The sequence below is a fragment of the Drosophila navojoa genome, chromosome 4 (genome assembly GCF_054131105.1).
Source record: "Drosophila navojoa isolate 15081-1374.11 chromosome 4, UAZ_NAV_1.0, whole genome shotgun sequence".
Classification (NCBI taxonomy): Eukaryota; Metazoa; Arthropoda; class Insecta; order Diptera; family Drosophilidae; genus Drosophila; species Drosophila navojoa.
This window is the reverse complement of record NC_142892.1, coordinates 24766677-24781375: the sequence shown is the minus strand read 5'-3', so window position 1 is coordinate 24781375 and position 14699 is coordinate 24766677. Positions and strand designations below refer to the sequence as shown.

The 14699-nt window shown below is 43.0% G+C and overlaps 2 protein-coding genes across 6 annotated transcripts in view; one reads left to right on the top strand and one right to left on the bottom strand.

Moving 5' to 3' along the window:
* Ten-m (teneurin transmembrane protein Ten-m) overlaps window positions 1–14699 on the bottom strand; it is a 137446-nt gene that overhangs the window by 29838 nt on the left and 92909 nt on the right. The gene's annotated exons all lie outside the window — the stretch shown is intronic.
* Window positions 9676–10650, top strand: LOC108651875 (uncharacterized). The gene is made up of 3 exons (XM_018101802.3): window positions 9676–9853; window positions 9904–10150; window positions 10212–10650. Exons 1-3 carry the CDS (start codon window positions 9777–9779, stop codon window positions 10563–10565), a joined length of 678 nt encoding a protein of 225 aa, XP_017957291.1. The 5' UTR covers window positions 9676–9776; the 3' UTR covers window positions 10566–10650.

Here is a 14699-nt window from a genome sequence, read left to right as displayed (position 1 = left end):
TTGTCTGCTGCCAACGAGCGAGCAAACGCACTCACAAATTTAATAGATTGCCGAGCGATGCGTCTGCCGTGGAAGGCGGCTAGCAGCAGAGCAAACAAAAACGCATGAGCTAAAATGTAAACATAAGCACAAAAAAGAAAGAAAGGAAAAGGGGAGTGAAAAAAACAAGCCGTCAATGTAGAAAGAGCTGGAATTTAAATGCGGGCAACAAGGGGTTAACTCTGCGAGTCAGCTACCTATTCACAGCAGCAATGAATGACTCTTCAGCGCCTGGGGGTATGCAATGGATTTATGAAGATATTCCCCTCCTGCCTGTGTTGGTGCTGCTGCCAGTGCGGCAAATGATTCAGTCGATAAGCATGAAAGACGCCAAGCCGGTAAATCTAGCAGCAATCTACCCCTACGACCAGCCCGACAGATGCATATCAGTGAAGTCCACGTGGGGGCTCTAACAAATGCCATTGCATGCCACTCAGCCGCCCTCGGCAGTTTCAGGACATTCTTACACTGGCGTGCGTCATCGTCCTCGAGCTCAACCTGACACGAATCTGCACGCTACGGCTGCGTGCCTTCGAGTGTTACACATTTGCATTTTGGCTACAAGCACATACAGCACAACAACAAAGCACACAACAGAGAACGGAGAACGGAGAACGGAGAACAGGGAACTGAGAACAAGGAACTGAGAACAGGGAACTGAGAACTTAGAGCCTGCCAGAGCCGTCATAGTTGGCGCAAAAAGTAGTTTGCCCTTTAGTTATGAAAATTGCGAGTTGCTTTTGTTTTGCGAGCCATTTTTAGACGCTTATAATTGCTCCATTAAAATTTGTTTATGGCCAAAGTTTATACTTGACAAGCAGGTCGTGTTGAGCTCCGCTGCCAGCCCAGTAATTAGAATGTCACAACTTTTTCTGCTGCTGGTAGTTGGGTGCTATTTTCGGACTCCCTAGAGGATTATTTTAGCGAACACGCTCTCCGCTTCCCTGTCACGATATGGAAGCAAGTTAGCTACTTCAAAACAGGATTTTTTCTCATTACGATTTTCCTATGAACTATACGTAATCCGAGCAGTTCGCAGGAAATCCAAAGTCCTTAAAAAAAGGCAATCTCTGACTTTATATTTACAAAACAAATGACATTTAACCTATGGCTTAATCCATTCCGTCTCTAGTCTATATATAAATACAGGGCGGAGGTGGAGCTGTCCAAATGTGTTTCAGGGTATATCTCCCTTATATATATCATATCATTTGCAGTAGCTACACTTTCTCTTGCCATCAGGACAGGGTGGAGAGTCAAGTGGACAGTGTCATTAGCCCACACACAGTCACACACGCACACACTCACACGCTCTCACACTCACACATACAGAGTGACTCTTCGCACTCTGTTATTGGCAATGATTGAAAGCTCCTGCCCGGAAACCATAGCATTGCGCATCGCATCATTTGTTAGATGACACATGCAAAAAGTTGTTACCTTCCATCAATTACCAAAAGGTTAGACAAGGTCGGGCATCCTGATGGGGCTTTTACTTTTAATCTACGCTCTTGGGCCTGCGCTGGTTCTAACTAACTCTTTCGTTCGGGAAATTTAATATCATCGCACCCAGAGTTTCTATTGGCGTTACACTAAAAGGTTTTCACGACGCTTTTAATTACACGTTAAACAAAAGCACACACACATGCACAGGCACAGGCACACGCACACACCCATAACACAGACTGAGACCCGCCCATCAAGGCCAACCAATTTTGTTGCTGCCCCGGTTCGGTTCGGCTCGGTTTGCAAATTGCGAGAGTTTGCGATTTGCGCTTGATTAAATTCTAATTATAAAGCGTGCGTATTTCCAGTAGCCACTCTGCCTCGCCCCCAGTTTCTCCATTCACCATTCCCACTGATTTTTACGACTTTTTAATGATTTTGACTGCCAGTCACTCATTTCGCCACGTTCCTTGTTGCCGTTGCTGTTGTTGTTGTTGTTGTTGTTGTTGTTGCTGCTGTTATTGCCGTTGCCGTGGGTAGCTCGCTCCCAATAGGAGCTATGCGTGTTAGGTATTATTCTTGTTTCTCCTCCTGTTAATGCTCCCCCTCTGTTTTAGCCTTCCCTTTCGCCAACAGTTTTCCAATTTTCTTCGGCATTTCGTTTACGTTTCGATATTTCTCGGGTCCTTATTGGGTTGCTTGGCTGTCGTTGGCCTTGCGTGCAATTTGCACTGCCTCCAGCGCCCGGACTCTCGCCTCCCGTCGCCCGCTGCCCACCGCCCGCTGCCCACCGCCCGCTTCCTGCCGCGTTGCCGCGCCCATTTTGTTTAATGCGACTTTTAACGCTGATTAATGTTTCCTCGCACTGGCTGTCCCTTTACCTTTGCCTTTTGGATTCAGCTTCGGTTCTGGTTTCCATTTGGCATTCTTTTTACTGCGCTTTCACGGCTTGCATGTCAAATGGTTTTCTTTTTTCGCATTATTTTTTGATATTGCGAGATTTACGAGAATCGTTTCGAGCGGTGCGTTTATTAAATTCATTAAAAATATCCATTTCGACCGCAGCGAGGCCAACAAAACCAATAACAGTAACAACAACAACAAGCTGCGACATTTAAACATTTGCCAACTGGCAAGTTATTTGCTGGCTGTCACATGTCAATAAAATTAACACTTGAATGGCAAAGCCAACAACGGACAGACGTGGACGGTCGGACGGACGGGCGGGGAGATGGACATTTGAACAGACAGCGTAGAACAGAAACACAAATAATATATACATTTTCTGTGTGCGTGTGTGTCTGTGTGTGTGTACTTTTTTTTAATTAAAACAACAACAATCAAAAGGCCTAAAGGACAACGAGCTAAGCTGCCTGCAATAATTTGCTCGACAGCCGCAAATGCAAATTTCAGCATGAACTAAATTGAAATTTATACAGAAATATATGTGGACATAGCTCCCTCTTTCTCCTTATCTCTCTCTCTCTCTCTCTCATACATACTTTGCTGGCTGTTAAAATGGAAATTACATTAAGTGCTTGCTGCAGTCGAGGCGAGCCGAACAACAGCCACAGCATTTGGTGCTGTTATTGGGACAATTTTCACTAAAATCAAAGCGAATTACACTCAATTGCAATCATTTCATATTTCCGGACCGTTAACTACTCTGGCGCCTGAAAGGCTGCCGTTCTTGGCTGCTGCTGGTTCAGCAACAATAAACGAATTTTCCAATAGAGCCAAATTAGAAAATGGAACAGATTTCCAAAACATTTACTATATGCTTATAATTAAGTTCATGATAATGTTGCCTTCTTGGACCACTGCTAGAATCATTTCGCAATCGATTCTATTTAGATCTAAGCAATATCTCAATATCAACTTTGTATCTATAAATTGATCCAATATAATAGATCGAATCAAATATCAACAGAAAAGTAAAAACGGTTCTAAATGTTCCTTATACACAGATGCCAATATGAATCAATTAAATATCAAGTTTTTAAATATATCTATTTACAATTTATTGGGTGGATAGGTAAGAATTGCAATCATATTGGCTCTACATAATTATCCTACAAGTTTCATATTGCAAAACTCATATTGGAATGGTAGCTGTTCAACCCAGGGTTCGGGCAAATAAATTATGATAAATTATTTGATATGAAAACTGTGTTATTTAAGTATTTCTTTATCTGCTTGAACATGCATTTTGAACAAATAGTCCCATCAAATTTTGGTTGTGGCGAGTCAGTGCAATATTAAAGACACCCGTCGTATTTTATGCTCTTCGAAGTCTTATTCAAAGCGAATAATTTGTTGCCGGATCTGCTGCATTTTGGTCGGGCGCCAAGTATGCAATGTTGCAAAGCATATCATGCCACAAGTTCATTGCCGAAACAGGCACACGTACATACATGCAAGCACATATACATATAATATAAGAGGGAGAGAGAGAGAGAGAGAGAGAGAGGGAGAGAGGGAGGGGAGCAAAGCAGCTTATAGTTGACATAATTGTTTGTGTGAAGCTTTTGAGCATTTGGAGCAGCATTGGTCGAGGGGTCATTGCATTGCAGTGTGTCTGCCGTCTGTCGTGGCTTTGTCCGAGCCAGGCCAATAAAATATGAATTTATGGCCTATTTGCATGGCTTTTGCGCAAAGACAAGTGCTCTTTGCACAGAGAGACAATGCAACAATGGTGTGGCACATTGGCCAAACGAGTCTGTGATTCGAGAGCAAGCAACTAAGTCACTTGCAAAGCCAAATTAAGGCACAAAACTTCCCCAGCTTAATGAGTTTACGTACACACACACACTTATCGTTTGAGCATGCCACAACCACATGACATAAACATATAGGAGCTGGCGTCTAAAAATTGCATAAAAAGCCAAAAGCATCCAAGCCAACAAGTTGTGCTGTATCATTGAAAGCGTTGTAAGCATGACACCCCAGCATAAGCATAAGGCGGCTTGGGGCTTTCCTCAGTTTTGGTAATGGATTCGGGACGGGCCAACACTTAGTATTCTGGCTGGGAGGCGGCTCTGTGGGGTCGTGCATTGCTTCGGACGAGGGATGAGAGCCGATTGTCGAAATGCTGACAACTGGGAGCCCCAAAATTTGCATTGCTCAACGGCCGCAACGAGCCCTAAACGGATTTCGTTCGAGCAACGGCATTTCAAGAGCATATTGAATGTACGAACTATACGAAAATTTCTAATTGACTAACTCGATTTGAAGGCAACTGTACGGCAAGTTGATGATGACGTTGCTTTTCTCGCTTGGCTCTCTTGGTCGTCCTAGACAAACAGAAACGAAAAGTTCCTTTGCAGTCGCAGCCCTTCCTCCCCAGTCGCTGGCAGTGCCCCGCTCCCTGGCTGTGGCCTTTGTAGAAAGTTTAGTGTCAAATGGATAAATTTGATTATGATTCTTAGTTGGGTTATGGTAATCGAGTTGGAAATACTTCAAAGTTTCGTTGATGGCGGCACGGCTCCTCCGCGCTTTAAAGTCTGCGCTCATTTACGCATTCAAAAGGGTTTTCAGCTTTCAAGAGCAAATTAATTGCTCGACAAATTGAATTCTCAGCAGAAATTAAAAGCAGGGTTCTGCTATTTATAAAAGATATCATAAGGTATGTATTAAATCGCATTCAGCAGAGATTTTAAGGTCCCGTTCTCACAGTAATCCTATAGTTCTATAATATTCTACCGTAAATCAAAAGCCCAAACATCTTAACATGCAACAATGTTGAAATGACAAACGTTACGACGGAAAATATTACCCATATAAATGCATTATTGATAATGTTACCCATAAACCAATCACAATGGACGGCTATCTGAGTGAGTGTAGAATATTTATGCATATTAATTGGGCTGGCGCCTATTTAACGAATGGACATGGACATGGCCATAGCTCTGGCTATTATGCATATTTGTAAACACTTCAATCAATTAGTTTTAGGGCCGACTCTAAATGTAGTTTTTCGATGTCCGCATAAACCGACCACAAAATAACCAAATAACTTGAACAAATTGTTCGCATTAGATTTGGAAATAATGTGCATTATGCAGGCAACAAAAAATGCAATCTAAATTAAATGTGAAATGCGCAAGCGGGCAACATAAGAGGAACAATAGAATATGCATGTCTGTGTGTGTGTGTGTGTTCGGCTAATGAAGGTGGCAATTCACACAGTGCGACACATTCACACCTGCAATTAGCTACTCCCTGCCCATGGGAGGGGCGTGGTCGCTGTCAGTCAACCAGCTGGAGTTGCACTCGCAGTTGCAGTTGCAGTTGCAGTAAAATGCAGTCCAAAATGTAATATTTAACGTCATTTTATGCAAATTGAAATTATGTTAATGGGCAACCAAACAGCAGCAGTGGCAGCAGCAGCGGCAGCATCAACGACAACAAGAACAACCTTGGCAAATATTATGCGAAAAGTGAAGCATTAAGCAGGCAGACTGCTGCCAAACAATGCCGATTGTTGACTCTATTTACATGTCACATACATATTATGCAGAGAAAGGGAAAGAAGCAGATCGAACAAGAGTGGCACTGAGAGAGAGAGAGAGAGAGAGACAGAGAGAGAGAGAGAGAGAGAGAGAGATAAAGAAAGAGAGAGGGAGTACTTGTGTGGGGGAGCTGGCAGCATGAAGAAATTGTACATGTCTTCGGCGGCAATTGAATTGAAAGTCAGTCACCCATTCAGTCTGGGCTCCATTCATCCATCGACTCATTCATTCAATCTCGTTCATTTCGAATTCAGTTCGCAATTCGCTTAAAGCATTTTGCATGTTTAACCGCCGCTCGGCTTCTGTTTTCTGTCATATTAATAATAATGAATGCCTGCAACTGCAACAGGAGCAGCAACGGCAACAGCATCTGTAACTGGCAACTGCCAACAGGCAAGCTTTGCTTCATTTGCATTTGCATAATAATCATAATAATGTACAATACCATCGCTTCAATGCTGCAGTAGCAGCACCACCAAACCCAAAAACCGATAGCTGCCAGCAATTGTAATGAGCATATAAGCTCATTCCGTTGCATGCCACTGCGTGTGGCATTTATCGTGATGACTGTGCGAGAGATCGAGCCTGACGAGCCGATAATCTGTCGCTGCAAGGGACTAGGCCACACAGCTAAACTAGGCAGGACGGTTTATTTTCTTGAGTTGTCAATTTTACATATGTCTGCTTATCCAATAGCTATTACTCTCTGTCTATTACTCGCTCCCTCGCTCTATTGCCTTTTTCTTTCGCTCTCTCTCTCTCTCTCTCTCTCTCTCTCTCTCTCTCTCTCTCTCTCTCTCTCTCTCTCTCTCTCTCTTTGTGAAGGAACCAAATTATTTGACAGTAAAGATACTTAGGAGGAATCATGTTTTACCCTAGAACGGGTATTCTAGACTCGGTCAAGCCCGATAGTCACATTCTTACATGTTCTGTTGAAATGTTTATACGTACCTAAAACGAGAAAAAGAAAATTGTCTCAATTAGTATAAAATCAGTTTGGTTGTCAAATGGGTTAATAAACAAGTGAGTTAGTTAGCATTGTAGCTGATGTCAGCTTGATTTATGTTATGGAAGCTAGCCAAAATTTAAAAAAAGAGGGTGAAATGCCTTTTGCAGGGCGACCGAATTTAAAGGACAACACCAACGACTCGAGGATAAGTGACAGTTACAATAAAAAATCACTCAACTAGGGCTAACTAGATTTCAGTTCCAGAGAAAGTTAGACAGAAATAGAAGAGAAGTAGAAAGTTAGTTCAAAGGGCTTTAAAGTGCTCTTCACACACGCATTCACTCACATATATACAAAGAATCACAGACAAACATATATTCGCAGAGGACTTGAGTAAAAACGTAAGGAACTAAAGCAATTTCAAATTGAAAACGGCTACGAATTAATCAAATGCTTTTGCCGGGCTGTCTAGCCATTAGAAACACGGACAAAAATCAACGACGGCCAACGAGAAATCTCGTAAACAACACAAAAATGTCAGTCAGTCAGAAAGCCAGAAGCCAGCGGTAAAGGCAACGTCACAGCTCAAGGCAGAGCCAAATGCAAAAGCAAAACCAAAGCCAAAGCCAAAGTCAAAGGGAAAGGCAAAGGGATATTGAAGCAGGATACGGAGCCAACCCTTTCGGCAATACGCATTTGCTCCTGATACGCAGTCTGTGTGTAAAATGGATACCCCTACTAGTAAATATATATATTTTGTTTTCAGTATACGTCCGCATGTGTATGTGTGTCGACTTACTTATATGTATAGTGCAACGGCATTAAATCGATAACACGATTTTTCAGCACGAGCACACAGTGCGAGTTAAATTGTCAGTTTCATTACATGGCGGGGTTTTTTCCCTAGCTTTCTTTCATTTTTTCGTTTCTTTAAAAGCAAATCACTTCGTCTGCGGCTGGGCTGGGTGAACGCCCTTCCCCAGCAGTAGTTCCTCTTTCGGCGTTCCGAGTTCGGCTTTCGGTTTTGGGTTGCCTTTGGCTCTGGCGCTTCCATTTCTCACATTGCGACAAACGATTTTTCAACTTGGCGCTTCATCGACCGTAGCTCCCTGCTTGGCCACAGTGGCACCATTTGATTTTGTTGCTTTTCAGTTCCTTTATTTCGTGGTTGGCGCGAGCAAACTCAATTCTACTCAATTTTTGGCGAAGGCGTGTCAGAGAGCCATCCAGTGGCACAAAAACAAAGAAGAACTGAAAACGCACAGAGAACTTGGCTTTTTGCCCTTAGAGACGCCAGACGCAGGACTAGAGACTTGAGACTCGAGTGCTTTGGCTGGCATTGGCGAGTTGGAGTTCCACAAACATTTAACTGATTGCCTGGGCGTGCGTGCGCCTTGCCGAGCCCTGCCTCGGGTTGCCTGATTTTTTGATTTGCAATACACCTGGGAGGCAGCAGTACGCGTCCTGCCGCGAGACGCGTGTTATTGCAGGCCAAAACGTTCGAGCTCGAAAATAAATTGTCTGTGCGTGCAGTAATTGTAAATTACGTTCTGGGACTCGGCTAGATTTTCAGTAGACGCCCCAGAAGGCTCCTGTTGCCGGCCATGAAATCAGTAATCAGTGACTGGCGCCTCTCGATGTACCATATGAATTTCTGATTAACAGCGACTCACGTTGCACTCCAATGCCTTGGATACACACGAGACTGAGCCGGCAAAGAAGTATGCAATAATTCCGGGGTAATGCAAACTATTCACCTTGGCCGAGCCGCAAAATCAATAGCCATCAGCCAAGACTCTTGAGCCCATAACGGAATTATGTAAAAGTGCGCCAGATGCTTGGGGAAATCACTGAATTCAGGCCAGTTCGACTAACCACGCTGTCTCATCTTTTATGAATACGCACACAGATGCTCGCCCTCTGATAACTGAGACTGCTTATCTGATTTCCCGCTACCCGCCTGTGCGTCCGTCTGTACGACCGGCTGTAGGACCGCCTGTTCTATTTCAGGAGTCAACTGCATGTCACATTTGCATGCTTACTTAAACAGCAAAAGGCAGAAGCCACCTCTCCGTCTGGCACGTCTGGGCCGTCAGTTATGCCATACATTTTGGTGGCACGTCTGCCGGAGAATTGCTCAATGTTTCGGCACTAGCGGGCGATAGACGGACGAAGGACGAGAGAGAGGGTGCAGCTAGTAGCTGTCAGACCTTTGGGTTAGTTTCGCAGCTAGCAGCAGGCTGTAGGCAGTAGACAGCCGGCAGCCTGCAGGCTGCAGCCAGCATCCTGTTGACGTCACATCCCACACGTGTGTAGTAAAATTCAGACGTGTACAACTCTCTGGGAGCCAGGCACAGAGCTAGACGAGGCTGCGCCTCCATATACTTTGATTGCTTGCACGTTGCCGTACAATTTTCGGTATGATGGTGGCAACATTTCATGATTTCTCGTACGTGTTGCTGTCGCAGAGCACGCGCACTGGGCCAAGTTAGTTGGCAGCGGCTGCGCCGCACAAGCTAAGTTCACCAGGACGTCCCTATGCCGGCAGCACTCTCTTTTATAGGATTCCGCGGCCCGAAAGCAGACGTCGCTTTCGTTTGGTGACTGATGATGGTTTGCGTTTGCGTTAGATTTTTTTGATTTTGGGTTTTGCTGAATGCCGTTTCGCAACCCTCCACAAATCAGGGAACATATTTGAGGGTTTACCCAAGTAGGCAAGGAATTATCAGTCAATTCACTTTGGGAACTGAGACTGCTTTGGGATCACACAGTCGAACAACACTTTTACACATGACACCACAGAACACTATCACACTACAAAGGCATTAATGTCTTTACATTATTTTATATTATACTATTGTGGCAACTTAAAACTACTTCGCTCAAGCATCTATAAGATTACAAGGTAAGAACTGTATCCGAGCGGAGAATGTAATGTGACTTTAACTGCCCTAGAATGTTTGTCCAAACCTTGCGCTTCATCGAGTCTGATAAACCGTATCCGAAGACCAAAGTCGGAAATTTCACATTCAAGTTTTTACGGTTTTTTTATCCGCCCTATGGAAAAAACTTGCCGATTGTAACCTTTGATGTGGTTATGCCAGAGCCTGAAAGTATCGCCTTCAAAGTGGGTGCAGCATGCTTATCGATCTTCGTTCTGCTCCTTCTGAGCTACAGGATATATAGACGACTCCACGGGCAGGTAAGCCGAATGCCGTTTTCTTAAGAAATATGCACACCAAATATTTGCAACATCTATTCAGGAAAAGCTGCCTGAGCAACCTCTAGAGCAGCCCCAACAAACGTCTGAAGACGATAGATCTGATTGCATTCCTGAATATAACAGCAGCGACTGGCTAACTGACTCCTCACTCTCCGATTGCGAGGAGCGCAGGGTGACGAAAGTGATCAAGAAAGTGAGAGTCCGCCTCGAAGAGGAATCGACCACGGATTCGGAACCGGCGAATACTGTCATCATCGATCACAGCAAGCCGAACGAGTATAGCCAAGAGATCAGGACCAGCCATCAAGCTGGCGAGCGAAGTAATCTAATGAATGTAAAAATAGTTCTAGGGAAGCCCCCCAAGTACCCTAGGCATTCTCATAAAAATAAATAGAGATGTGTGTTTTTTTTTTGTATCCTTCGAGGCTCCAAATATCACGCAGTAATACGCATTAAACTCATCCAATTTTCATTTGAAATTTTGCGTTTTAGACATTTCCTCGTCCTTAATAAGTGTCAGCTTTGCCGCTCGCTGTTATAAAGTAAAGTGACTCAGTTTTGTGTTTTGTACATGGAAGATACTGCACATGGGATTAGTGTTCCGCTGGCTGGGCTTCCCAGGCATCAGCATAGAAGCTGTCTTGCAGCCAGCGGCTTGGGGGTAGCCGGCTAGTGTGAGGCGTGGGGGCGCAAGGGGCGTGCCAAAGTATCTTTAAGGCAATCATTTGGCAGCGCATGTGTCAGATTACTTTGTTGCTTTCGTTTTATTCAAATTTAGCTGCTGGCTCCATTTTCGGTGGTTGTTTGTGTCCCCTAAATCTGACAGCGGCGGAAACTGTATGCTAAGCTTTTCTCTTTTCTCTCATCTATACTGTCTTTTCCTTACTCTCTTGCTCATTCTTCTTTTTTGTTGCTGGCAAACAAATTAATGATTTCCTCCAAGCAAATAAATCAAAAGCTTCAAGGATTTCATTCTGGAGCCGCTTTAAGCTGCGTGCCCACTTCTTGTTCAGCCCGCAGTCGACAGCCTTTTTTCCACTCAACTAAGCGCGCTTGCATCCATCAATGATATATGTCCTTACATATCCATATCCACATATATATATATATATATATTTTTTTTTTTATATTTATATGAGTTTATGTAAATATGTAGATATATTTCTGTGTTATGCCACATCCAACTACCCGTGCGAGCCTGTTATAATCTATAATCATTGCACTGGCAGGAGCAGGAGCAACATCAACGGCATTTCTATTTTGCCGCTGAGTGCACAAAGGCCCTGCACTGCCCACAAATTGCAATAGAGATCAACGGGCGTCTGAACAGAAATACCTACGTATATCTATTTGGCAGCTAGTGAAAAATAGGGACAGGTTCAAGGATTTTATTTTTTTAGAGAGTATATTTATGGTAATCCAATGGCAGTTGCTGACAGTATGAGGCAGAGTGCTTATTGCCTCCAAACGATTATTCAACATGAGAATATCAACTCTTATAAAATAACTAAATTAAAAACCGAATTTTCAGTTCAGAAAATTTCCTAAATACTTGACCAACGGCTATTTAATTCAAGTCTGCACAGGAAACATTTAAAAAATAGTTTCCCGAATCTCTATTGGCATTGCTCATAAATTACCAATAAATTATTGAAAAATTGAAAGCCATTCCTATATGGCCAGCCAGAGCTTTGTTGCCGGCTGTCAAAATGCACTAAATTTTAAGCTTTTTAAATTATGGCAAAAAGCATACAAAAAAAAATTAAATATACATAAAAAATAGACAATGTTTGTGAATCTAGTGAAAATATAGCGCTTATTTTCATACAACGATTCGAGCTTAACTGACGACATAATACTCGGCACACGATTGAAAATAAAACCAAATAAATGATGCAAACTTCTTTGTCTGTGTGCTATTCCCTATAGGGACTGTATAGCGGGTCATTCGTGTTGCTATTGATCCAAGTGGCGACCAATATTATATTATTACGCATTCCTATACCGAGAGACAGCTATAAAACAAATACACTCACTTCACTGAACGTGAACGAGTATAACAGGCCGTTGCGGGGGTTGAAAACTATTTGAATTATGCATAATAATTCGCTTAATATATTTGTCAGTTGCACACATGGAGCGCCCTCCGACAGGCCAATCGCCCTAATACCCCAGAGGGGAGGTTGAACAAAAGACCGGAGAAGGATGTAGCACTAGGAGGGATTTTCATATCTACATGCCGAAAAATTGTATGGCTGAAAATCGGGTTGTTAAATCGAGTGTTAAAGAAGCCATTTTAATCCTACTAAATAGAATAGAGTTGTAATAATTAAAAAATGTTTGTAATTAATTATAATAAACCTTAATTGGACTGCCCATGAGTGCACGCCAAATATTGGTGTATCTATAACAAAAGTGTGAAGGGGGTTTCCTTTCCATTTTATTGTACTTTCTGTTTCTTAAGATGTAGATAGATTCTACTGTAGACTTATCTCATAATTTCTCAATTCAAATTTTTTATACCCTGAACCCATTGAAAATGGGAAATCAGGGTATAATGTTTTTGTGTAAAAGTATGTAACAGGCAGAAGGAGGCGTGGCAGACCCCATAAAGTATATATATTCTTGATCAGCACGCCGAGATCTCAGAAGATATAAGAGCTAGAGAGCTGAAATTTTGTGTGCATACTCGTGTATACCATACGCAGTACGAGTTTGCTTTATTTTTTCGATAACTCATCCGATAACTTTTTTATCGAGAATAATCGAAAAATTGATTTTGTTTTTTGAGCCTCATCGGAGTACTATTAGACGTAGAGACTACAGATTTACTATGTATATACATATGATGAAACATTTTGTAATCAACAGATTTTAGATACCACGCCCCCTTCGCCCCCAATTTGTAAAAAACGTATTTCAAGTACTAGAGACTTGTGCTTTGGAATGTACACACACTTAGACCATATAATTACGCCCTGAAAATTTCATTAAGATCGTATGTTTACAAAAGAAGTTATTCACCAAGTAAATTCTCATACTATTGCCCACACTGCAGCGCAGCCCAAGCGCAGTCGTTGCTTACTGCGCAGTTTGCAGAGCGCGGGCGCGTGAGGCTGGATGCATGGTTATGTATGTGTGCGTGCATGAAAGAAGTGCACAATGATAAAAATATAGGCTTGGAGGGTTCAGGGTATCTCCTAGTCGAGCAGTCTCGACTAGAGTCTTCTTACTTGTTTTATTTTACTGTGTTAAAGCTGGTAAGTTCGATGCCCACCCAGTTGAGGCCTATTGAATTTGTCATTTGAATAATGGGAGCCTGGAATCTCTGCTTTCAAAGTCAAAGCGGACGTTAATCTGTCAATGAGAGCCATCGGGGAGACCTTATCGAATTCGCCTTACATAATGCAGGCGTGCCCCGGCCGGCATGCTGGCCAAGCCAAAATTACGTCAGGCAACTAATTGCATGCCAATGCCACTTGACTTTAAACTAATGCTGGTAATTGCTGTCACGATGTCGTTGCTGATTATCTGAATGCCTAATGCCTGATTCGGCTCGTTAGCGTTGCATCCAATCGGGCGCTAAAAGGTAAATATCATTTGTCAATCAGCTCGGGCGGCTTGCGTAACACACTGGGAATATTGGATAATTTGCCAAAAGAGCATCAATAATGATATTGGGACGTGTGTGCGCAGAGCCTTGACGTTCGACTGTCCTGCGAGCCCCAATAAATGGTCCAAGGACCCAAGCGAATGCAAAATAAAAACGAATTGCGACGTCTTAAACGAAAGCTTCAAACTTTCGGATGGCCAATAGCACGACAACATATTTTCGTACTCTATAAATTATGCGCATAACCAAGAAGGAAGAGCCTGAAAAGTGAGACTGTTTCCTCCCTAAAACCAAGAGCAAAGGGCGGTTATATGTAAAGCAACTAAACATGGATACTCCTCAGACAAAGACACACACATACACACACACACACAGACGACGAGACATGCTTACGTGTGGTAAAAGAAGAAATCAACTAACCAAGCAGAACTATTACAATGGCAAAAGGTTTAACGAGTCATGTGAAAGTCTGTGGGGACCTCTGATAACCACCCCTGGCAAAAATCTGAGACAGGGCAGCAGCCAGCAGTCGTTGGGTGCGAAATTTACTTTTATTGCTCAGTGTCGTCTGTAGCTAGTGCGATGTACATATGTAATATACCTAGGCTTAACCACAGCATTTGATAAGGCAGCAGCAACACGACCGACCTGATCCTGCGCCTGCTCCTGCTGCTGCTGTATGCAAGGTAACCTCTGGGAGCTCTGCTTGGCTGCTTTGTTTGTTAGTTATGGGCCTTAAAACTTGTCACACTTGTCAAACAAACTTGCAAAATGTCTGCTCCTTTAGAGCGTCGCAAAAGACTGACAAAAGCAACCGCAAAAAAGCTCGAGCGAGCCGAAGCTGCTCCACTTGCAGATACCCGGTGCTCTCCAAATGGTAGATATCTCATAATATGTAATTGCTTTCATTATGGA